Here is a 25,920-nt window from a genome sequence, read left to right as displayed (position 1 = left end):
TATATTATTATTAGGATATGAATGCAGATAGAAGAAAGTGTAAGTTACAGTAAAAGTAATTACAAGTGGAATACTAAGATCCTAACGTATGTGGACAGTGATGTTCATGTTGGCGGTTCCTACAAATTAATCATGCAGCGTGATTAGTAATTCAAAGGGTCATTTTTAATGCTAAGGTATAAAATATGCATAAACGGAAAGCCAAGAGCTGCTCTTCCTCTTCCCTCACACCTTCCTCACCTAGCTAAGACAGCACCGGCGAAAAAAGGGGAATGAGCGCCTGCACAGGAACAGGATCCTTACCTCCATTAAAGCGGGTGGTGTATTAATGTGAATGTATGGGGATACAGCAAGGAGGAAGGCAGGAGGGTGGCGAAGTACAGGGGGAGATAGGAAGGTGAGGAGGGGCTTGTTAATACACCTGCAGACCTGGACACAATGTGATTTGACATATTTAACATAAATATATGAGAGAGCTTGTATTGGAAGTTGGGGGCCCTTTGTGAGGAGGTGGGGGGGGGGGAGACAGAAAAGTGGTGTGTCCATTCTGGTGCTGGGAGGATGGCCTTTCCTCTGGAATTGAGCTTGATAAGTAAAAAATTTTTATTACATTCAATTTAGGGGGGGATGGAGTAAGGGAGGTAAAAAAATTATATATCAGGCCGGATCATCCACCTTTTTAAGACCATTAAAGTCCGTGAAGCTCAGACCGACTCGGAATTAGACAAAAACAAGGAGGGTAACACATAAAGGTTTACAGTATTTCATTAATACCCTGTAACCAACCTTTTTTCAGAAAACTCAGTTTTAAATGTTTTTTTAATTCGACCTATGTAGAGTTCTATAAGTAATGCAGAATAACAGAAAAATATATATCCGTCTACTTTGAGTATAATTATGTCACATCTGTTTTTTATGTGTGCCATTACTGAGCAGTCATGTCACAGTCTTAAGTGCATACAACACAACATGCATTCAGCTTGTATGCATGCAGTAAATCCATTTTTATTATCCCTTGCCATGCAGGACTCTGTCTGCGCTGGCTCGGGTTTAAATGTTAGTGTTGTTAAGGTACAACCGCGTGGGAGTATTTTTGAAGCCCCAATTATAAGTGATGTGCAGGTTCCAATTTAGCATTTGATGAGCTGCTGCACACGGTGGCTCTGTGCAAATAGTGCATATTTTCCTCAGTCATTATGCACAAAAACATTGCTTTTTTTACTTCTCACATATCGGGCCTGATAAATAAAATCTAAATTTAGATTTACGCATAAATAATCGCTTCAGTATTTCAGACTGAACATCCACCGCGTAAGTGTTGCTTTGACTTCTGTGGCGAGGTAATAAGCATTGGACGTTTGAGTCGCAAGAGCAAGTGTGTATTATTTGTGATGAGATGTTAAAATCCAGACATGTCCTCACAGATGCAGTGTGAAATAGTCACTTGAACAGAACCAGAATCAGCACCTGTCTCCGCAGGAAGCTCCAAACTGGTGCTGAGTTTCTCCTGCAGTAGATTTGCACACAGAGCTGGTGAAAAAAAATAAAAATTCAAACGATTTCCAGTTCAACGTCGACACCCAATGTGTGAACCTGTTAAAGTTGAGACTGAGCTGCCGGCCGAGCTCCACTCCACTACGAGTTTGTCTCTGCGTGTTTTTGGCGCCACATCCTGCTGTTTATTTGCCTAAATGTGCTTTAACATGCACACGCACACTTTCAGGTGCTGGTGTGTGCAGGAGAATCAGCTGTTGTGTTGTTCACTGTAGCTGCTTCATTTAGTCTGTGTAATGAACATGATGATTAGCATCCCCTAGACGCAGCACCGTGGCATTGCAGTCTGCTCACTTTTTTTATTGTGCTCTGTATTGTGCTGCTAGTCCTCCGCTGTTGCTCACTCAGGAACAGACACACCACACGTTATAAATCCTGCCCCATATAACAGTGCAGATATGTAGATTTAATATAAGCTGTGGCGGAATTCGAAATTGCATGCTCATGGTTAGTTACAATCAAATTATTCAACTTTATGTTATTGTTACTCCAAGCTGGGAGACATTCACTGCAGCGGTGATTTGTTATTGCTTTTAAAACCCTAAGTAGAATAAGAAATCAGGAGACAGCGGCGAAAATGTTTACATATTCATATCACGTCCTTCGAGTGCTTGTCATCCCTCAAATTATAATTCCTTTTGTCTTTGAAGATAATAGGCCATAAATTGTCCTTGTTTGTGAGCCAACTCCCTGAAAGCTCAGTGTTTATGGGTTTTACCACAGGGTGTCTAATGGCCAAGCACCAGTGCTGTGTGTCTGAGCGTCCTGTAAAGGTGAACATCACGTCGTCCTATTGTTCACTGGCCTGGAAATTATTAATGCTGCTGCTAATTAATAACCCCTCTACATTCCTCCATCTTGGATTCGCCTTTCTTTCAATCACCTCGTTAGACCAGGACATTATTTAATTTATAGTTTAGTCCCTTTAATGCAGAAGCAGACATCCAACTAATAACACCAGAAATCTATTTCTTTCCTTTGTCCTTAAATTTTTTTCAATAACACCTCCATCTTTTTATGTAACGATGCCTCCCCGCCGACAGGCACATTTGAAACAGACATAAAACATATTTACTTGTTAATACTAAGTTGTGATTTCATATGCAGCCTCATTAGTTTTCTTATAGTTTCCATTTCAAAGCCGAATAATTATCTGAGAACCTACAAGATGAAATGGGACACTGCCCCTTATTGCTCTGGGCTCTGACACAGGCTGTAGATTAAAAAAAAACCTGGGTAGGAATAGGAAAAAAGAAAAGACAATATCCAGGCATTGTTAGCATAGCATTAAAAGAGAATGACTTGTAGCACTGGGGGAGTTGAGTCATCTCCATATTAATGGCCAACATGCCGAGGGAATGGAGGTGAGGATTTTCTCGAAGAGGAGGGGTGTCTGGAGCCGTCAGCCGTGTGAAGGTGAAAGGTTCCAGGGAGCCGGGGAACAGAGGACGCCCTTTGCAGAAAGTGCACCGCTGAGGATCCTTGTGTTTCATATGTGCGGGGGGGGACCGTGGGTGTGAGTTAGAGTTTAAAGCGATTGGCAGACTGCGGCTGTTCTGGGCAAAGTGACCGTAAAGCTGTGCGGCCTCGTCGGTTTTGGACGAGCTGGATGATAGCTTATGTTTTTACAACCGGAGGCCTGAAGCTGCCACGGCAAGACAGGAACTGTGGTAATGAGGGGGCCGAGGCTCCGGAGATGATGAGGACCCCATGTCAGTGTAGCAGGACGGGAATTCCCCTCCGAAACACCAGGATTTATTTTCTTCCACTTCCTTACATATTGTTTACTGTAACTCACAATTTTAGGATCTGGATAACTCCTCTTCAGAGGACAAAGCACAAATAATGGCTGCTGTGATTGCTCTCCTGGGGGATTTCAATGGCGGTTGACCTGTTGTGGTTAATTCAGTCTGTGCTGTGTCAGTCCGTCTGTCCAGCAGCCATCTTTGTTCTCCTCTTGAAAGCAGCGACGAGGCTGCGATGGCTCCAAAGACCATCGTACTGTGCCGACAGCCCCTCCGTTGCTTGAATAATACAGTGTATCTATGGGAGGTGAGACAAGGTGCCAAAGTCCAATTCACTTACGGGACTCGACAGCTCAAAAGCCTCTGGTTTACGGAAAAGGGACATGAATTAATAATCACCTAATTGACTCTTAGTTTTTTTTTTTTTTTTTTTTTTGGCTCCACTCCTGCTCTGCCTTTTGTGCTTTCAAACAAAAGCCCACCCCGTGTATCTGTCAGAAGAGGTTTGGTGTGGATGGGGGGGGGGGGGGCACTCTGTCTAATGACCGGGCAGAGGAGGTCAGGGTAACAGACTCCTGACAGATATTAAGGTCACTGATTGAGGATAGTTGTCTCTGTGTGGGTTTACACATTAATCAGAGGAGCATTGTTAATCTCACCAACCACTGAGGCTTCAATAAATAAATACTCCAATTAAGTTCCTCAACTTGCCACTCTGTGAAAATAACTTAGAAATAACTTCAAAGCAATATGAACAAAGTTACTGTCGTATTACATATGTACAACTGCAGTTATTCCTCTGTCAATTGATCCGTTCTGTTCTTTCTGGATGGTAAACTGCTCCTCTCTTACTCATTGACCCTTCTCCACCAGGACTCTGTGTTGTGGTCAGTGGTTGTGAACAAATCTCGGACACACGTCTCTCACGTATGAGCAGCTATGGTCTGACACCGGTGTCCAATCTGCTGTGTTAGACTGTTTGTAACCGCTCTCACACACACACACACACACACACACAAAAGTTATCCTCTATGTCATTTTCGGTCAGTTTTTTCATCACCGTCGACAAAGTAGAACAGGATACAGTAGTTGGATGTTAGTCACAGTGCCGGTGACGGTGTCAGGGTGTAGGATTCTCAAGAGACCGCGATTGATCAGATTTATGAAGTCCTAATTGGCCGTGACGAGCGACAGTGTCTGGGTAGGCCCTCCATCTGTCCCCCTCTCTCTCTCACCTTCTCACTTTCTCTCTCCCTCTCTCTCACATGCACACACACATAAACAGAAAAGATCCTGAGTGAGAAAGCTGCGTTGAGCCCTTTTACAGCAGCTCTCCAGTGCCTTAGCATAAACAGCCACTTGTTTCCCCTCTCTGGTGCTAATTGAGTAATTGTGGAAGTGGAATATACTTATAATCAATTATGTTTATCCTCTTAATCATGAGGCTGAGAGGATACTTGTGTCTACTTAGTCCAGGCTCACTCTATGTACTGTATGCATGCACTTTAAGGCTGCGGCTTATGCCCTGTATTACCTGCGGGTGAAAGAATTCCTTTTTTACATTAGAATTTCTTTATTAGTCACTGAAGTCATTCTAAATAAGTTGTATTCTTAGGACAAAAAGTGCTTAACACTAGATGAAACTAACAGATTTAACAGATGTTGTTGGATTTAGGCAGATGTTTGGATGTTTTGCTCATTAGTTAGAAAAACTATTTCCCCTCCCATATCTCGTAGCTGTGAATAAATAAAGTCAAATAGCTGTCTCTTGTATTATTTATTAACTAGTAACTATGCTTCATATCCATTAGAAATGTGCCTGTTGGTGTAAGGCAGTGTTAAAAAATAAATAACCTGATGGAGGTAATCTGTTTTATTCACAAACTCATCATTCTATGATGTCACAGCATGCACAGTTTAAAATAAATGGCGTGTACGGAGCAGGGGTCGGGAGAACCACTCGTCCAAAACACCGCTCAGCCGACACTGCACATCCTGGGGTCCCCGGAAAAAACACATGCAAGGCTCGAAGTCGATCATAGAGCTGTTGTGGAGAAAATCGAAGGACAGAAAGAAAGACAGAGTTTTCTGGATTCATTAGTGGAATAAGCTGCTGAAGGAGAGAAGAAAGGTCTGTGTGTAGAGGTCGTGTTTCGGAACGGACTGTGAATCAACAAAAATAGAGAGAAGATGCATTAATAAAATAAAGGTATTATCGTAATTAAATGGAGTTAGGACCTGAAATACCAAGTAATTGATATGGTGGATAGAGTGAAAAGTCCCATGACCAGTCAGACTGTCGACATGTGCAGGTGACCACAGACGACCGCCCCTGTTTTCCTTGAGCTCCGGGGAAGTCGGAGTGGACTGAAGTGGAGTTGACGAGGAGGAATTGTTGAGGACAGTGCCATGACTGAGAGGTTAATGTCAGGGAATGGGAGGCTCCTTTTGTTTAACATTCCCTTTGTTTATTGGCGGATGTGTTTAATAGGATTGACTGTGACTGGACCCTAATGGGGCCTCCCCGGCTGATCCCAGTGTCTCTGGGAGATCTCGCAGGCTGCTCTGTCCAAAGCCAGGTCCCCCACTGGGTAATCAGCTCAACTGCCCTCGACCTGATTGGAGCTGACGTTTTAATGTCTGGAGCAGGAGCGTGGTCAGCCCCGCTTAACCTGACCCCCCACCAAAGCCACCCCTCCCGTACGGATGCCCTCTGTTCCCAATTTGCCCTTCCAGGACTGTACAAATCAGGCCAAATTTAACTCTTTATGGGCTTGTTAAGGGGATTGGCACGACACCTCCTTAAGTTTCACTCGGAATTCTTTCCACTGGTGACAAAGAGTATTACTGCTGCGGCTCCCCCCTGCTGGCTCCATGTGGATTTAGCTCCTCAGTGGACCTGTGCTCCACTCACTGCCCACTGACACCTCACTTTTGGTGTTACCTCTCCTTTTTTGTTTTTCTTCATAAATTGGCTTGCTGCATTTCTTGTGTGAGGCCTCTCTCTGCAGATATAGAAAGAAAAGGATGCGATTTGGTTCATATTAATGTTGTTTGCTTAGAAAGGATTAGCTGTGTGATCAAGCTTGCAGTAGATATATAGATCGGAGATCTTCTCAAACACCGGAAGCCACTCGACAGTGACTAGCCTTTTATTTTATTTTATTTCCACAGACAGAGCACCAAAGCATGGCTGTGTCCTGTAAATATGCCGAGTATGACTAATCATCAGTCTGATGCCATCTTTGAGCCCAGTGGCATATTTTATGTCTCGAAAAATCTCTGTGTTAAATGAAAGCTTGTTGTCATATGCAACCCAGCTCTGAGGAAATATCCAGATTTGCTCAGGGGTTGCAAAGAGCTTTTATAATCTTGCTGTCCTATTTTTCTTTGTCACAGTCCACTTGCGCAGAACTACAACACACAGGGGAAGGCTTAGCTGGTAACAGAAATGCGGGTCAAACAGAGAATTTCACCGACGTTCAGCTGCTTATGGAAACAAAGACAAGGATTTTTCCAAGCTGGGTTCAATTGAGCCTCCAAGTTAAAATTGCCCGATCACTCTTATTAAATACAAATTCTAGTGAGGCAGACGTATGACTCAGATATCCCAAAATATTTTTTCTTGAGCTCTTACTGTTGATTTTGTTTTCTGATTGAATGCAGAAGAAGTACAAGGATTGAAGTGTTTGCTTTGTTGTTAAATATGCTCCTCAATATGCTACTATTACAATGTCAGCATCATTTTAATCCACTATATTCAATGAATTTAAGACAATTGCCACCGTGCATGTATGTGAAGCAAGCTCTTATAAAGATAAGTCGTACCTGAAGAAAAGTAATCACAGTAACAATTTGTGTTCCTCTTTAACCTCCTCGCTGTATGATGAGGTCGCAAGATGTTTGTGTACCTTGTCTCATGTGGACTGAAAATATGTGGTGGTGTGAAACCTAAAGCTGCACCCTGTGGCCAACTAATATTTTTATTATCTGTTTATGGTGTTGTATGAGCAGCCCACCGGAGCATGTTGTCCGTGCAGCAGCATGGGAGACATGAGTTAGCTAACAACGCTTTCTCTGCCCTATTCCCATTAAATGCAGTTATATAAAAGACATTCCAAAGCCCTTTATCCGGTGTTATTGACTGACCTCCTCCCAGGCTGCCGAGTCCTCACCTTGTCTTGACATGTCTCCTCTTCCTCTCTTTATCCCTCCATGTTCATGTGCCGATGTTCAGCATTGTCCAGCCACTTGGAACGGCACCAGCCGGATTCCCCGGCCCCCTCCAAAAGGCCCTCTTCACGGTCGGAGACGTCAGAGAGCCCACTGTCCTCCAAGCGTCCCAGGACGGCTGAGAAGAGCGCTGCGGAGCAGGTGAGATCAAAACCAGAGGATTTAGTTCAAAGACGTTCATGAAACTCATGAAACTCTTTGAATTTCTTAAGGTTATCTCGTCCTCAATTACCAAGGCCTCATTATGAAGAGAAAACTTACACATCAATTAAAAGTAAAAATGTGCTTTAATAACATTCACTTATTTAGTTACTTAACCATCTTGCTGAACCTTTTTAAAAAAAAATATGTTCTAAATTATTTTAGCCTCTGCTGCAGTTGCACTGCTAATTGTGCATAAGGTGGAAAATCAATATAGTCTTTGACAGATGAGAGCACTTTGAAGTGGGTGCTCAGTATCACCCACTTCTGTGATCAGAAGGGGGGGGGGGCACACTTTACCCTGGAGCTGCAGCTCCTCTTCAAGCAGGCCTCACTGTACCCACCACACCCCTGTTAACCCTCTGCCCCCCCTCTCTCTGCTCCCATCTTCACCTCCACCCAGATGTACCAGTGCCCCTACTGCAAGTTCACCAACACGGACCTGAATCGTCTCAGAATGCACGTGATGACACAGCACTCTGTCCAGCCCATGTTACGCTGCCCACTGTGCCAGGACATGCTCAACAACAAGATCCACCTGCAGTTCCACCTCACCCACCTCCACAGTGTGGCACCTGACTGCGTTGAAAAGCTCATCGCCACAGTAAGTGCTGAACTCTGTGTACGTGATTGGATGTCGGGAGGTTGGGAATATTAAATGTCCAATATCACTTTTAGATTTCTCACCCAGCAATGCATTTAAATCCTTTTCTTTACCAACCCAGATATTTCATTGTATTCGATTGGTATGTTATAGTTTGGCATGGCAATTACAGTTTGTTTATTCTGGTTTTCTTGTCCTGCAGCAGGTAAAATACTTAAGTGATAAGGTTATGCAATATCCAAAGTTCGAAATAAATAAGCAAATCAATCAAGTCATGTCATAGAATGCTGAGGTAGAAAAAGCGTCGTCGATAACATCATGTTTGTTCTGAATCATGATCCAAACTTCACGCTGTCCCTCTCGTTCGTCATTATCTCCAGTTATTAATATTTTGTGCTAGAGGCGAGGAAACCAAAGCCAGTGGAAGCTGCTCTGTTGCCTCTATAGTCCCAGCATATTACTACATTTACACATTATAGCCAGTCTTATTGCAGACAGTGGGGTCAGGTCAAGGACCAGTGTAAAGATTCAACAATGCCAAGAGAATGAGTCACTCACTCTCAATCAATCCGTCACCCTGGAGTGGCCGAGCCGTGCGAATACTTATCATTCTTGTCTTCGCTCCTCTAAATTGCCAACATTCAGTCCTTTATCAAACACAAAGAATTCTGTTAATTTTGAAATGGCTGCAGGCAATCCCATTGGTTCACTGGAAATTATTGGGCCCTTCTTTCAAGGCGCATATTTTTCTCCCCTTTGTCATTGTCTTAATGTGTCCATCATTACAGAGCCCCTTTTCTAGCTCTCTTCTAATCACAGTCATTTAGGGAGGGGGACTCGTAATCGTTTTTTGTATTTTTTAAAATTATTTTAAGATGAGCAGGTCTCTCGGCTCCCAGTTCATTTATTACTCCAACGACATTCAGGCCATGACTGTGATCACCTGTGTGCCAGTCCAAACAATGTCTTTTATTATGAATGTTAAAAAATAATTGTGACACAGATAAGTCAAGATTTATTTAACAGTTTCACCACTTTGTAGAGAAACGTACAACAGAAATAATATTTTCACTGCAAATCAGGTCAAATCTTCTTTTATATAAAACAAATACCTGTTTAGATAGTGTATAACAGCACGCACAAAATGTTGTGTGAGTGCTCAGGTCGACTCCTACAGGAAATGATCTGTAAGTGTTTGCAGCTTCAATCGTTTGATCGTTGACTGTCAAGTCCTGAAGTTAGATTTACATCTGCTGCACGGTTACGTCCGTATCTACCATGAGAGAATACTTTCCTTTCCTTCTTTAATGCTCATCAAATGGAAATAAAATTTTATTTGCCCAGTTTTCTTGTAAATCACTGAGCAAATCTTTGTTCTGTGCTATCCCGCGAAGCTAAATAGCCTGCTGGACAATCACCGAATAAAACATCACTCTGTCTGCTGCCTAGCCATCTTCATCCCCCATCTAGAAAGTAAATGGCAAGCACATTAGTATGGTAGACGGCAATATTTATTTCTTTTATAGGAGGTAGTAATGTACTGAGCCACTATAAGAGTACTGTGATAGAACAGAGGTAATATAACAGACATTAAAGCCAGCACCCTTTTTTATATAACTGGTGAATGCAGATGGAAAGGTACTTTATCCTTTTCACATGTCTGAGGAGAGCAGCCTAATTAATTCTGAAAAAGGTGACTTTTATTTCTTGTCAAGCATGCATAATGATGCTTTCACTCTTCATCCCCTCCATCCACCCATTGTCTCTGCACTCCCCTCCTCCCTGCCCCATGTCTCATATGTCTTGCTGCACATATATATATTTAATATATATACATACATACACATTCCCTCACTCCTACCTCGCTCACCCTGTCTCGTTTTTCCGTCTGTATAAGATAGGGGTAATGAAAATAATTGCACTTCATTAATTCGGAGTCTGGCTGGATGATTTTGAACTGTGTTTGCCAATTAGGCTGTCCAAATTAAAAGTGACCTTGGGAGTCTGTGTTCTCTCCTCTAATCGTCAAATGGAGCAGTTGTCTGGAAACAGTCCACTTTGTAATGTAAATCATTGTTTTTTTGTCACTTTCCATGCTGATTGCATTCATTTTCCTTGTATTATTTTTGAAGAGATAGAGGTAACAAATAGGAAGATAGATGGATGCTTACTGGGCAACGGTGTCTCTGTAGTTTGTGATGGACAGTGTTCTTCTTAACCTTGAAAACCCTGTTGCTTGGGGATGATGCTGCTCCATTTGGATCTGGCCTGATGGCTCTGTGACGCGCCACACTACATTCAGCTGTGTTCTCGCTGGGTCTATTAGACGAATAATTAGAGAGCATATGGTGCATATAGTAGATTTAAGCATCAGACATACAGATCTGATAATGCACAATTACTTTTAAAAATGTGTCTCATCAGGGACTTTACAGTGACAATGAAAGTGTCTTAGCCCACAGGACCACCAGGATTTAATATTTTTCTCCTTTGTCTCCCTCTTTTGAGAAATCTATATTTCAATAGGGGAAAAAGTCAGGGTCTCATCTTTCAAACGCACCCAGTTTCAGCTGATGACAACTGTAGAATAGGGATCTAATAAGGATGATGTTGATGAGTCCTCAGGTTTTAGGGATAAAAGGAGGCTCTGAGAGGACGGAATAGGAAGAGGCATGAATAAACTGAGGTTGCAGCCGTTCACACGCGACTGCTTTTAAAAAATTTGAGAAAATTATGAATTAGGGTACTTCCTATGTACTTCTTCAATCAATACTTTGAATCTGAGTTAGAAAATTGAAAGGATTTAAATATATTAAAAAAAAAACATATGCATCATTTTATCAATGAAGTTGTTGTTTAGTTTTCTTTAATTGGAAATATATCCCTGAAAAATCTTAAATAGTACTTGCACCATTACAGTTTTATTGATCTGACTTCTTGGTACATGCTTTGTGTAGCCTTTTGTGTGGGTCTGCAGTTTCCCTTGAAGGTTTTTAACTAAAATATAACATTGTCTCTTAGCCAGATTATTAACACCAGGATTCCTTTGTGCTTTGTTTTTCCAGGTGACAGCAACTGAAGTACTGCCAGCAAGCATGTTCATACCTGTTCCGAGTCCAGACAGAGAGTCCCAGAGCACCCCTCATGCCACAGCCAATTCTAACTCTGAAGATGCAAAGAAGCCAACTGGTTAGTATCTGATGCACTTTAACATTTAGGGTGAACTTTCTGTTCTTAAAAAGGTCAATCAACTACAGTAGTGTGGGGATTTGGGTGCGTAATGTGCATTAAAGCCACTCAAGGGACCCATGGCTGACTTTATAATAGATCATATTGAACTAATTTGACAATTTTATGAATGTGTATGAAGTCAGTAATTGTAATTACATAGACTGGAATTAAAGAGTATTTATTTGGGTTCACAAAATAAGTATTTCAACTACATGTTTTACTTTTTAAAATTTGAACGATAATTGGTGTTCACTCTCTGCATAATTGGTCTTTGCTTTTTTGAGAGCACTTCCATGATGCGTACTTTGATAAAAAAATGTGGGCACTAATGTGGAAAAAAACATGTTTTGCATATGTAGGCACCTATTGAATTGCTCTAATCTCCGGCTTACCTATTCACAGATGCATCAGATGCTGATCCAGAGAAGGGTGTGTCATTCCCAGCAGAAATAGCTGAAGCTCGCAAGTCACCTCTGGAAGAGCAACAGTCAGAGAGAGATGATGCCACAGGATTCCTGTGCTGGAAGAAAGGCTGTAATCAAGTGTTCAAGTCCTCCAACTCCCTCCAGTTGCACTTCAATGAAGTTCACAACAAAAGGCCTCAGCTGCCTGTTTCTGATCGCCATGTCTACAAGTACCGCTGTAACCAATGCAGTCTGGCCTTCAAGACTGTAGAGAAACTACAGCTCCACTCACAGTATCATGTGATCAGGGCAGCCACCATGTGCTGCCTTTGCCAGCGAAGCTTCAGAACACTACAGGCCTTGAAGAAACATTTGGAAACCAGCCACCTGGAGCTGAGCGAAGCAGATATCCAGCAGCTTTATGGGGGCCTACTGATGAATGGTGACATTATGGTAATGGCTGACCCATCCCTTGGAGAGGAACATGTAACTCTGGGAGAAGACGACAAAGAGGGAGATGAAAGTGACCAAGAAGAGAAGCAAAGCCCAACAGGCAGTGACTCTGGCTCACTGCAAGAAGATAATGGATCTGAACCTAAACGTGCTTTACCATTCAGAAAGGGCCCCAACTTTACTATGGAGAAGTTTTTGGATCCATCTCGTCCTTTCAAGTGCACTGTATGCAAAGAGTCTTTCACACAGAAGAACATTCTTCTGGTTCACTACAACTCTGTCTCCCACCTTCACAAGGTGAAGAGGGCTCTACAGGAGTCCACTAGTGGTCAACCTGAGCCTACCAGCAGTCCTGACAACAAGCCATTCAAATGCAGCACTTGTAACGTGGCATACAGCCAGAGTTCAACTCTGGAGATTCATATGCGCTCTGTTCTACACCAAACAAAAGCTAGGGCAGCCAAACTTGAAGCAGCAGGAGGGATCCCTAGCTCTGCGAGTACTCCTGGATTAAGTGGAGGAGGGTCCAGCATCAGCACTTCAACATCTAGTCCAATCCCAGCAACTAACTCAACTACTAGCTCAACCAACCACAGTTCCTCTGTGTCTCAAACTACTCAGAGTATTCTCGGAGGAAACCATATGAGCCACTGCATTGAAACCCTTGGGAATTCATCAGTGAGCTGCCACTCCTCTCCATCTGAGAACCATGAGGTGAAAAAGAATAAATTTACAGACATGCTGTCAGCAAGGGGGCAACAACAGCAACAACAACAACAACAGCAGCAGCAGCAGCAGCAGCAGCAACAGCAACAACAACAACAGCTTCAGCAGCAGCAACAGCAATTGGCTCAGGCTCAAGCCCAAGCCCAAGTTCAGCTTCAGCAAGAGCTCCAACAGCAGGCTGCTATTTTACAATCACAGCTATTCAACCCAGCCCTTCTGCAGCACTTCCCAATGACAGCTGAATCACTTCTCCCCATGCAACAACAGCAATTGTTATTCCCCTTCTACATCCCAGGCGCAGAATTTCAGCTGAACCCAGAAATGAGCCTCAGTAACTCAGCACTTGGCCTATCAGGATCCTCCACCGCCTCACTGCTGGAAGATCTCAAAAATTCTGCTCAGCAGGCCCAGCAGAATTGCTTGCAGCAGCAATTGCTGCACCACCATCTTCAGCAGCAACATCAACAACAGCAGCAGCAACAGCAGCAGTCTCACGCACACGCTCAGAATCAGATGGCATTGCTTCAGCAAAGTGCGTCTCTCCTTCAACAGGTTGAAAAAAAGCAGAAACCTTCCTCCTCTCAGAATGAGAAAGAGAGGGAAATGCAAAGAGAGAGGGATTCAAATGAAAGAAACGACGAATATGGAAACAAAGATTCTGCAGACAGCAAGCTAAGAGAAAAGAAAGATATTCAGCATATTTCAATTAACATAAACCATGATACTGGATTGCCTCCACCAAGGATTGCTTCAGATGCTCGAGGAAATGCAACCAAAGCCCTGCTGGAAAATTTTGGGTTTGAGTTAGTAATTCAATACAATGAAAACAAACAGAAAGCTCAGAAGAAAACAGCTGGACCTACAGGATCAAGTGGTCCAGGTGGGATAACAAGAGTGGTGGACCCCATTGAGGGATTGGAGAAACTGGAATGTGAAGCCTGTGGCAAGCTGTTTTCAAACATACTGATTCTAAAGAGTCACCAGGAGCATATCCATCAGGCTTTCTTTCCATTTCGATCCCTAGAGAGATTTGCCAAGGAATACAGAGAGCATTATGATAAACTCTATCCACTGAGACCCCCTACACCAGAGGCAGCTCCAGCTCCTCCACCGCCTCCTCCTCCTCCTCCCCCTCCACCCCAAAGAGCTCCCACACCAAATATCCCTGTCTCTGCTGCACTTACACCTCCAACTGTACCGCCCCAACAACCACAAGTTTCAATGGCACAAATCTCCATGCCAATGGATATGCCTCTCTTCTCACCACTCATGATGCAGTCTATGTCTCTGCAGTCCTTGCCCACTCATTTGACTTCCCATTTACAGTCAGTTGAGCCAAGCCTGGCCGCAGACCTGGCCCAGCTATATCAACAACAGCTAACACCAGCCATGCTACAGCAGCAGCAGCAGAACAAGAGGCCACGGACGCGCATCACAGATGACCAGCTTAGAGTCCTGCGACAGTACTTTGATATCAACAATTCACCAAATGAGGACCAAATCAAAGAGATGGCAGACAAGTCGGGGCTGCCACAAAAAGTCATTAAGCACTGGTTCAGAAACACCCTTTTTAAAGAACGACAGCGCAACAAAGACTCACCATACAATTTCAATAATCCACCAACAACAACTCTAGAAGATACAAAAATTGACTCTAAACCTCCTTCACCTGAACCTCAGAAACAAGAGTTTTATGGAAGTAAGAGATCATCCAGGACGAGGTTTACTGACTACCAGCTAAGAGTGCTACAAGACTTCTTTGATGCCAATGCTTATCCTAAAGATGATGAATTTGAACAGCTCTCCAACCTTCTGGGCCTCCCCACTCGTGTTATCGTTGTCTGGTTCCAAAATGCTCGCCAGAAGGCCAGGAAGAACTATGAAAACCAAGGAGAGGGGAGTAAAGAGGGTGAGAGACGGGAATTGTCAAATGACCGCTATATCCGCACCACAAATCTGAACTACCAGTGCAAGAAATGCAGTCTGGTTTTCCAGCGGATTTTTGATCTAATAAAACACCAAAAGAAGCTGTGTTACAAAGATGAAGATGAGGATGGACAGTATGACAGCCAAAACGAGGATTCATTGGACCTTTCCAATGAATGTTATACTCCCTCTGGGTCTTCCTGTCACACTCCAATGCCCTCTTCTTCAAGTCTCTGCCCACTTCCACCCTCCACTTCAGCGTTCTCACACCTGTCATCTTCTGAGAAAGAGGAAGCATCACCAGCATCCACCTCAAACCTATATGATGAGAAACCCAAGCAATTACCAGACATTTCTGATGATCCTCGAGAAAATATAACCTCTATTAAGCAGGAAATTGTGCATCAACCCCAGTCCGAGGCTCAAGAGCATAGACCTCAGAGAGAAGAGAAGATTCAAACGATTTCCAAGTCCATCAAACATTCATCTCCTTCTTTCTCTCAGCAACAACAGCAGTGCGGTCCCTCAGCCTCTCAGACAAGCCAAGCCTCATCACAAAGCTCTCACATGAGCCTCAATGCGCACCTAACCTCTGCCACACAACAACTGGCACAACAAATGATCCCTTACCAGTGTGAGCAGTGCAAGATTGGATTCCCTTCCTTTGAGCACTGGCAGGAACACCAGCAATTACACTTCCTTTCTGTGCAAAATCAATTCATCCACCCTCAATTCCTCGATCGTCCAATTGACATGCCTTTCATGCTTTTTGATCCCAGCAATCCTCTCCTGGCGAGTCAGCTACTCTCTGGGGCATTGCCACAGATTCCCAGCAGCTCTGCCACTTCTCCGTCCACCCCCACCTCCACCATGAACTCCCTGAAGAGGAAGTTAGAGGAGAAAGCTGGCACTAGTCCAGGAGAAAATGACAGCACAAACAGCGGAGAAGAGCCACAGAGAGACAAGCGGCTCAGAACTACCATCACACCTGAGCAGCTGGAGGTCCTATATCAGAAGTATTTGTTAGATTCTAATCCTACACGCAAAATGCTTGACCACATTGCTCATGAAGTGGGATTAAAGAAGAGAGTAGTGCAAGTCTGGTTCCAAAATACCAGAGCAAGAGAGAGAAAAGGTCAGTTTAGAGCAGTAGGGCCAGCTCAAGCTCATCGCAGGTGCCCTTTTTGTCGAGCTCTTTTTAAAGCAAAAACTGCCCTGGAGGCACACATTCGCTCTCGTCACTGGCATGAAGCCAAACGTGCTGGATATAATTTAACTCTCGCTGGTATGTTACCTGATCAGGAGGGTATGCAAATAAAAATGGATGCTCTAGAGACAGCAGTTTACTCGCAACTTGTCTCAACAAACAGTGATGGACAAAGCTCCTCTATGTCACCAGTGAACAAAGGCATGGATTTGTCTCCCAGGGCTTTACTGAGCCCTTCATCCATTAAAGTTGAGGGAATGGAAGATTTTGAGAGTGCAACCATGTCTTCTGTGAATCTCAGCTATGATCCGAGCAAACTGGATAATGACGATTGTTCTTCTGTGAATACTGCCATCACAGACACAACCACAGGTGATGAGGCCAATGCTGATAATGACAGTGCTGATGCAAAGCACAGCCAGAATAGTGGTGATTACTTGTCTAAGTCTGGAGGCACAGTCCCACTCCTTGAAAATGACGACCAGATGTCCTCTGGGCTTGTAAGCCCTGCAACAAGCTATTATGCTAGGGACTATGAAAATGAACATATAATTGACCATAGTGAAACGTCCAGCATGGCTGACCCCTGCTCACCAAGTCCTGGAGCATCAGGCACCAGGAGCATCGACAGTGGAGATCGACCTGGACAAAAGCGCTTTCGAACACAGATGACCAACCTCCAGCTGAAATTGTTGAAATCCTGTTTCAACGACTACAGGACTCCTACTATGCTGGAATGTGAGGTACTTGGCAATGACATTGGACTTCCAAAGAGAGTGGTCCAGGTGTGGTTTCAAAATGCCCGTGCCAAGGAGAAAAAGGCAAAGCTCAACATGGCCAAGCACTTCGGAATAAATCACACATCCTATGAGGGGCCGAAGATTGAATGCGCTTTGTGTGGTGTCAAGTACAGCGCTCGCCTCTCTGTTCGTGATCACATTTTCTCACAGCAACACATCTCTAAGGTGAAGGATACCATTGGCAGCCAGATTGATAAGGAAAAAGAATACTTTGACCCAGCCACGGTCCGCCAACTTATGGCCCAGCAAGAGATGGATCGCATTAAGAAGGCCAATGAAGTTTTAGGACTGGCACAGCAGCAGGCTATGCAGCAGGGGATGTTTGATAACCCTGCAATGCAGGCTCTGAATCTCCAGTCAGGTTATCCAAATCTGCAAGGCATCCCACCTGTCCTTCTGCCAGGAGTTGGCAGCCCTTCTCTTTCCAGCTTCAACTCATCTAATTCAGGTACATCATCAGTTTGCAGTCATTTACTGAAATACAGTTCACATTTAAGATGTGAGGTTGCAGATGTTTCAAGTGTAAAGTAACAAATTCCCTCTTAGTAGCTATTACTTCTAGAAATATGCGATAATCTCATGGTGTGAATAGTGTACTAGTTTTAAAAGGAATAATGGTACAGACTCTAAGTACAGACTCTTAACAAAAAACACACATGTTATATTTGAATAATATTTTCAAAACAAAAACCTGAATTAATTCTTCCCTTTTTTTTGTTTCTGAAAAATTTCCAGCTTTAACTCCTCCAAAACCTTCAAACCTCCTGAACTTGCCTGGTGCCAGTGTTCCCTCACCGAGCCTCCCTACATCCGGATTACCCAACAAGCCTCCCTCCTCATCATCTGTTGCCGCATCCAGCCCAGCCCAGCCCAACACATCTGCTTCGCACTCAAGTCCCACCACCACATCAAACTCCACTTCCTCAACCAGCCAGTCCGGTTCCCGGCCTGAACCCCCCAAAGAACGTAGTACTGAGAGGGTAAGGGAGAAGGAGAAGTCCAAGGAAAAGACAGAGAAGCCCTCAACCCCATCATCGACTGGAAGCACTCCTGCTCCATCCACCTCTGCTGCCAGCGCCAAGAAGGAGAAACCAGATACAGCTGTACCTGCCACCTCTATGCCCACACCTGGCATGGAGTATGTGGTAGATCCCGCCCAGCTTCAGGCTCTGCAGGCAGCTTTGGCATCCGATCCCACTGCTCTCCTCACAAACCAGTTCCTGCCCTACTTCATGCCTGGCTTTTCCCCATATTACTCTCCACAGATCCCTGGGGCTCTCCAAGGGGGGTACATGCAACCGATGTATGGTATGGAAAGTCTCTTCCCATACAACCCAGCATTGTCGCAAGCATTGATGGGCCTGTCTCAAGGGTCCCTGCTGCAGCATTACCAGCAATATCAGCAGGGCTTGCAGGAGGCACTACAGCAGCAGCAGCAGCAGCAACAGCAGCAGCAGCATCAGCAGCAGCAGCAGCAGCAGCAGCAGAGGCAGCAGAGGCAGCTCCAGCAACCCAAGTCGAGCCAAACTGCAGTTCCCTCTCAATCCTTGGGGGATCGTAAAGAATCTGCCAAAGATCCAGCTAAAACAGAGGCGCAAAAGGGCAACTCCCATAGTGAACCCCCCACTTCCTCCTCCTCATCCTCCTCTCGTAGTAAAGTATCCGCAGAGCAGAAAGAAATGGATGGCAAGGCTGGTAACCCCCATCTAGACCAGTTCATCGTCCCCAAGGTGCAGTATACACTGGCATGCCGCAAATGTCAAGCAGTTTTCACCAAGGAAGAAGCGGCTATAACCCACGTTAAATCGAACTGTTTTTTCGGTCAGTCTGTGGCAAACCTGCAAGAGATGTTGCTGCGTGTCCCCGGTGGCGTAGGTACAGCGGCTGGAGGTCTCTATGACTGCCTGGCTTGTGACACTACGTTGGATGGGGAGAAAGCACTCAGTCAACACCTGGAATCGGCATTGCACAAACACAGAACAATCAAGCGATCAGCCAGAAATGCCAAAGAGCACGCTACTAGTTTATTACCTCACTCTTCAGCCTGCTTCCCCAATCCTAACACCGCATCTACCTCGCAGTCTGCCACTCATCCCATCAGCAGCCCTCCTCCCCCGCCAACAACATCAGCCACCATGCCATCCTCTGCTGTCTCCTCTTCCTTGTGCTCCTCCTCTACTACCCCACTCAACACCACAGCTGCCGGCAAATCCTGGCCCCAGGCCCCTTTCTCCAGAGCTTTAGCTGGGAAGCCCAATGCCAGTCCCTCCTCTTCTTCCTCCTCGTTTCCTCCAGTGTCCTCACCTTCAACGGTTACCTCAAGTTCATTGAGCACCTCAGGAGTTCAGACCTCGATACCAACAGACGTCTTTACTGACGAGTCTGACTCTGACAGCAGTCAGAAGTCAGCAGACAGGCTGGGCATAACGGCGGAGGAGCCGCAGCAGCCTGGCTTTGTCAAAGACAGTAGTAGTTGTAGTAGTAATCTTGCTAGTGTAGGAACAGACTCCATCAGATTGTAAAAGAGCTTTCAGTGATGGACAATATTTAAAAAACACTAAAAAAGACAAAAAAAATCACAAATGGAAAAAACATAAAAAGCAGCAATGTTAAAAATACATTCAAAGTATACAAACCAATTTCAGAAAAAGATGTGTAAAGACTAACTGCAATTCCAAAGCTTGTAACCAAAAATTTAAATGTTAGTGGATTGTTTTCCCATATCAACATGCTGGTTTCCATTTTGTTTTTTTTTCTCTTGTCTCTCTTGTTTGTTTTTGTTTTATTCAACTGAAATACATGCATACTAATATATGAGAATAGAAAAGATCACTGCAGTTCTGTTTTGGGTAATGGTAGAGGAATGATGTACTGTATGGCAATGGACTGCCTCAAGTTGACAAATGGCCCAAGAACCCTTTTGAAGAAACACGAGTCAACAAGATGTCCCTTTGTTTTGTAATAATTTCTACTTAATAGCACAGTCACAAAAAGCCAGTATGTACTGTATGGGAGAATAGTCTATCAGTTTTCTTGCTATTTAAGAATTCAGATACCAATGGCTTGCAAAACTAAAAGAATAATGTAATGTCTATTTTATTCTCAGGTCAACAGCTCACAGATGTTTTTCTGTTACAGAAATCCATGTTTTACACATTTTGTTTCCATCAGGAGATAAGCAATTTCTTTTCCTTTCTCAGAACTTGATTTCGTAATAGAAAGCTTTAAGTTGCATTCAATTTCAATAAGGCATTGTTTCTGGGCATTCAAAAAAGGGTAAATGATTTGCTGACTTTAATATTAGAAATCCTTTTAAAAGGGGGGAAATAGCAATTCCATTTTACCCAGACACGGAGAGCACTGCAGATACAATAATGGGCCATTAAAAGTTTTGATCAAAAAAAACAACCTTCTGTATTTATGATAGATTTGAACATTTTTGGTGTTAAGTAGATTGTTGCATTGGAACTGAATTTAAACAGTATGGTAGGTTGAAAAAAAACTTTGTGTACATTAAGCTTTTGTATTGTCCAACTTTAAGACGCTTCATTTGATGTTGTCTTGGTCATTCCGATAGACTAGATTTATGGACAGGTAATTTATCTAAACTTTATTTCTGTCTTGTTCTCAACTTCTTGGGAAAAATTCACCCAAAAATGCCCCTCCTGACAAGGAAGGATCCTCTTTAAGAATTATTTAAATTTTATGGTATGGTTGTTACTGTGCTAACCTAGATGAAAAAGATCCTGGGTGAAATATTGAAAGTTTTATTTTATTTAATTTTTGTGTTACCTTTGTGCACTTATCACTGTCTGACTTATATTTCTCACTCTACTTGTTCCTCTCTTCGCACTTATTTTTCTCTGCTCTCCTGTGTTTGTAGATATGTACACTACAAAGCAGGTCTTTTGTTCCTCATGTAGTGTGGTTACAGTCTTTATTTTCATCTTGACATTTTTGTTGTCATAAATGAAAACGAAAAAAGAATACTAATAATAATTCTCACGCTTTAAGACAAAAAGAAAATCCAAAGACTAAACACTTTCACCATTGGTGCATAAAGAAGAGGCTTCTTTATACTTGAGAATTTGTTGCTGTTTTTAGAGGAAAGAAAACAAAGTTTTAAAAGATAAAGGAGTACGCATCAGAGTTGCCGTTTTTGCTTCTTTGCAAGCAAACAGGTAGCTTTTTTACGTAAATACCAAAAACCAAAAAGGGCCCCTTGTCCTTGCATTGTGGAGTAGCACCGTTACAGAGCCATTGCAGTTTGTAAGATAGAGGTTATTAATCTTTGTTTGACTTTTTGTCACATTCAAATGTCCATTTTTTTTTAAGAAAATGTATAAGGTCTGGTCTTCAAGGACATACGTTTTGCTGCTAATGTAGAATTTTGAAAGAAAAAAAGAGTACCTAGATGCATGCTCATTTTGCTTTTGGCTAAGCTTTAACTAAAACAAACAATAAACCAATTTCTTGCCTCTGCAACACCTTTTTTTTCCTTGTTGCAAAAACGGAACTTTGAAGACTGTGAATATATGTTCCAAAGGACATTTTGCCGATTTTCTTTTTTGAACAGACCAATGTTTGAAGCCAATGATCTATAACGTTTGTAAAGACCAGTGCATTCCAAATATCACAATGGATTTTTCTTAAGCAAGGACTGATTTCATTTAATTGCTTTTAATTGTCACAATCTATTTTTTTTGCTCATTTTAAAGTGACTGTAAACTGTTGTGTAAATTTTTGCGTCATTGGTTGCTGAACAAAGTGACCTCCAAATGTCATTTTGTGCTGGCATGGAACATTGCTGAAAATCCCTCCATCCAGTCAAGGTTGTTGCTCACTTGTTAAGCAAGTTATAGTGGTTACCAAAAAATGTATATAATACATCTGGTACTGATGTGTCTCATAGGTTTAGTGACATTTATGCCAGTCAACATACAACTAGTCTCAGAGGGAAATGATGGCTGTTTTGCTGAGGTGTCGTTGCCCGTCTCCTGGGAAATCCACCAGTGACTTGTCCCATGGGTCTGCAGGGTGCCACTTCCACACATAGCTTACAGGTCTTTAAAGGGACATCTTCATTCCAAAGCATTATTTCTGGAAAAAGTAGGAGGTATTTTGGAGATGTCCCTTGTTTTCAAATACTTAGGATGCTTTCATGTCCAAAGAAGTCACCCAATTCATTTTGTTACAATGGAAATGGATGTGCATATGTTTCCCCGCCCTCTCACTGACTATCTGCAGTTTTATTTTTTACACCAAAACCCAGACATATTTCAATTTGTGAAGAACTACCTTTGGCCACTATTGTATCACAGACAGGCACAATCTCAGAAGTGTGTTTAAGTGCTACAGTACGTCTTGCAGAGATTTGGTGTTAATACTACAGTATGCTGTTGAGCGTCGGTAGATTTGGTCTGCAAGCTTGCTTATTCTCTCCTATGTCCAGTTCCCTGAAATTCTGTTCATATGTATTTTTTATTTTGGAAAAATCTTTAGTTGTACAGTTTTTCCTCGTATGTTTGCTTTATTTTAATTTTCGAAAAATGTCAGACATGTACTGTTATTTTCGCATATGTATTTGTATTTTGGTTTCTGTATATTACTTTATCATAAATTAACACAAGCTTTAATTTGAATTGCTGAAATTAAGAAACAAAAACAAAAAAATATGACCTGGCCACTTTATGGTGTGATATTGTTCTTTATATTCATTGTCTCAATGATACTGTTTGCTCTCTTATTTCCAAAGTGTAATCTTTTGGGCTCTTTTGTGGAAGACAAATTTGAGGTCTCTACATTAGATTCAGCCAGCATGGACTGTGTGTGAGTTTGTATGTTTGTGTGTGTGTGCGTGTGTGTGTGTGTGTTTCATAAGAGCCAGCATCAATTCAATTTATTTTGTTTGCCTTTTGTTTTTTTATATGTTACACACCAAAACAAACTGAACCACAAAGCTGGATCATGAACAACTGAAATTTAGAAAATCAAATTTTAAAGCTAACGATCAGAAACAAGATAATGATACCGAAGCACTGAGCAGTTTTTACTTTGATTGAATATATGAATGTGGCCAAAGCTTTATGCAGTTGAAACAAAAAGACAAAAAAAAAACTACAAGTTGTGCCCCAGATAAGTGTATATTTTATTGTGGCACAAAATGTTACTGTGGATAATTGGATCCACTGACTTACATTGGGATACTTGATTTAATGGACATTTACAAAGAGAGAGATAAAGACAAGGTTTTGCTGTAGAGGTCATCTTTTGCCCACTGTGAAAACGAGCGTGTACCTGTATACAGATATAGATATATTTAAAACAAGACATCAACTTTTTTCTTTTCTTTTTGAGATGAAGAAGTAATGAAAAGAGGAAAAAAAAGGACTCTGGGAAGCTTTGGAGATCTTGTTAGGAGGACGTGAGAGGCTGCGGGCAAACCAAAACTGGGCATGGGAGCCAAAGGCAGGCTCAAAAACAGCTTTAAAACCACCTCCTTATTTGATTACTGACAACTCTGTAATGGGAATGGACTCTGGAACCAATGGACATGTGTGACACAGAGGAAACTCCTTAGATGAAACTGAACTTAAGTGGCTCCAGCTGCCTCTTCCCCCCCTTTCTGTCTGTCTCTTTCTTTCTTCAGCTCTGCCTCTGCTTCTGCTCTTTGATGGACGTTTTCCAAATTTCAGGACAGGATGGACAGACATGCTTGCCTCATTTCTCCCAGTTCATGTTGCTACCTGTTTCATTTCCTCGCGCTTGTCTCGGGTTGACAAGTAAAGCTCTCCAGTCAAACGGCGGCTCACCCCTCTCTCTCTGTCGATTACAATATCTAAAGAGAGAACAGAGAGAGGGGAAGGGTTCTCAAAGGTGTCATTCTTAAAGAGGCAGTTACACTAAAAAAGCGTATTAACCAAAATTAACAACCAAACTAACAACCAAACAACCATTTGCTCCAACTTGAAAGATGAACTGTTACTTGGAGCTCTCTGTTCCTTTTGTGACTTCTGGTGCCACAATGTTTTTTTAATGCTTTAAGTTTTTCTTTTTGTTTCCTTGAATTACTCCTCCTTCGAGCCTCATAAGCATGGCTCTGTGGCTCCAGGCAGCCCATCCGAGGGTAGAAAAAAACAGCCTTGCAATGTACAAAAAAGAGCAAGTTAAACCAAAAATGTTGTTCTTGATGTCTTTTCTATACTGTAGTCTTGTTAGCTTTTTTGTTACTGTAATTATATGATGAAGATTTCCAAACTGTACCAAATTACATGGAAACTAACATACATACAACCACACGGAACTTCAGACTTTTAAAGAAACTTTTGTCACAAAACCTTGTTGTCCTAGTTAAGTTGATTGTAGATGGTAATTGAATATACTCCTTTGAAAATATTTCATCAAGTATGTTTCTTGCTCATTGTGATACATTAAAAAAGTATGAGCATAAATTGCACTGGTTTGGACTCATTTTTCTGTTTTGTGGGATCTGATCTCTTGCTGTCGATGGACTACAACTTGAAAGAAGTCGGAATTTAGAAATATATTATTAAAAAATAGGGAGGTATAGTATATATTTTCATGTTCATTTTTATACTGAATCACAGCAATCAAATTCAATTTTTAGTTATTAACATAATATGTGCTGTTTTTTAGTAATATATTTTTGATAAGTTTAACTTTAAGAATGGGGGGAAATCTTTGTGTTTACTTACTGATGCTCTTTTTCAAGAAAATCACCACAAAATACCATGCAACAAGAACAAAGAAGACTGAACAATGTATATTACAGTCAAACAATTAAAATTGTTGAATATATACTTGATGTAACAAATTCTGCTACTAATATACAATTTTTTAAGAACACATACAAATTTAACGGTGGTGGCTAACTGATACTTGCAAGTAAGGCCGAGGCTTCATATCATAGCATCTCTTAACTCATAATGTTGCACTGCATGTATACACACCTTCAGCAAACTGATAGACATGGAACAAGGCCATTCTTACTGCAAGTGAAATATAATATTGCAATACACTGCAAGGGGGCCAGTGATATTCTCCCACTCAATGAAAACAAGTTGGTCCATCTCCGCCTGCAAAACTGACTTCTCAGCAGAAATTGAGGTACAGAAACACTTGAGAGGCTGCTGTGATATTTTAGAGTCACTTTAAGAGCACGTAAAACATAACCAATTGTACCTTTAATCCTTGTATGTTAAAATTATAATGGCTTAACAGTTTCAACTAACATCTCGAGTGATCTTGTCAGATCCTGATTCTGCTGCCTTATATATCCACCACCAGTAGTGATTGTAAGTGCCCTCGTCAAATGAACATTAATTATCACATTAAGTAACAAATGTGTACTTGTTATTAATAAGTGGTGACAATGTGCAACTAATGTAATCAGAAGCACTGACAATGAGGTTGGAAAATGCAACCTACAATGAGATACTATGTAAAGTGTAAGAATTAATAAAGGAAATGCTTTTTTACTAGTTTCTATTTAAAGAAACATGAGAGCTGATCTTTAAATAGCTTAAGCTCATTCATCTACGCTCAATGACTGCTTACTAGAAAAGTAAATTAATGGGTTAGAATTAGCATTATAGCATACAAGTATATTGTTTTCAACTATGAGTTTTTGTATACATTCCCAGAAATATTAAGATACAGTAAAACTGATAAAATTGTTATAAACAGGTATAATTTATATCTTAAGCCCTTTTCGCATCTACTGTTTCCATTGGTTTGCATGAGCAACCTCTCTTGCTTATTAAAGAAAACTAAATTATAACAATGTAAAGTTAAACAGTTGGTGTATATTAAAATA

At 42.1% G+C, this 25,920-nt stretch overlaps 1 protein-coding gene across 1 annotated transcript in view; it reads left to right on the top strand.

Moving 5' to 3' along the window:
- The window catches only part of zfhx3b (zinc finger homeobox 3b), an 83,857-nt gene extending 64,160 nt beyond the window's left edge, over positions 1 to 19,697 (top strand). The window contains exons 6-13 of the mRNA XM_061068475.1: positions 6,836 to 6,842; positions 7,547 to 7,673; positions 8,137 to 8,337; positions 11,403 to 11,526; positions 11,971 to 13,172; positions 13,230 to 17,532; positions 17,820 to 18,531; positions 18,583 to 19,697. Coding sequence (XP_060924458.1) covers positions 6,836 to 6,842; positions 7,547 to 7,673; positions 8,137 to 8,337; positions 11,403 to 11,526; positions 11,971 to 13,172; positions 13,230 to 17,532; positions 17,820 to 18,531; positions 18,583 to 19,606 — 7,700 coding nt within the window. The 3' untranslated portion in view covers positions 19,607 to 19,697. The remainder of the gene's footprint in view (positions 1 to 6,835; positions 6,843 to 7,546; positions 7,674 to 8,136; positions 8,338 to 11,402; positions 11,527 to 11,970; positions 13,173 to 13,229; positions 17,533 to 17,819; positions 18,532 to 18,582) is intronic.
- Positions 19,698 to 25,920: the final 6,223 nt, after the last annotated feature.

Source organism: Limanda limanda, chromosome 3 (assembly GCF_963576545.1).
Source record: "Limanda limanda chromosome 3, fLimLim1.1, whole genome shotgun sequence".
In the NCBI taxonomy this organism is placed as follows: Eukaryota; Metazoa; Chordata; class Actinopteri; order Pleuronectiformes; family Pleuronectidae; genus Limanda; species Limanda limanda.
This window is presented reverse-complemented; position numbering and strand designations above follow the sequence as displayed.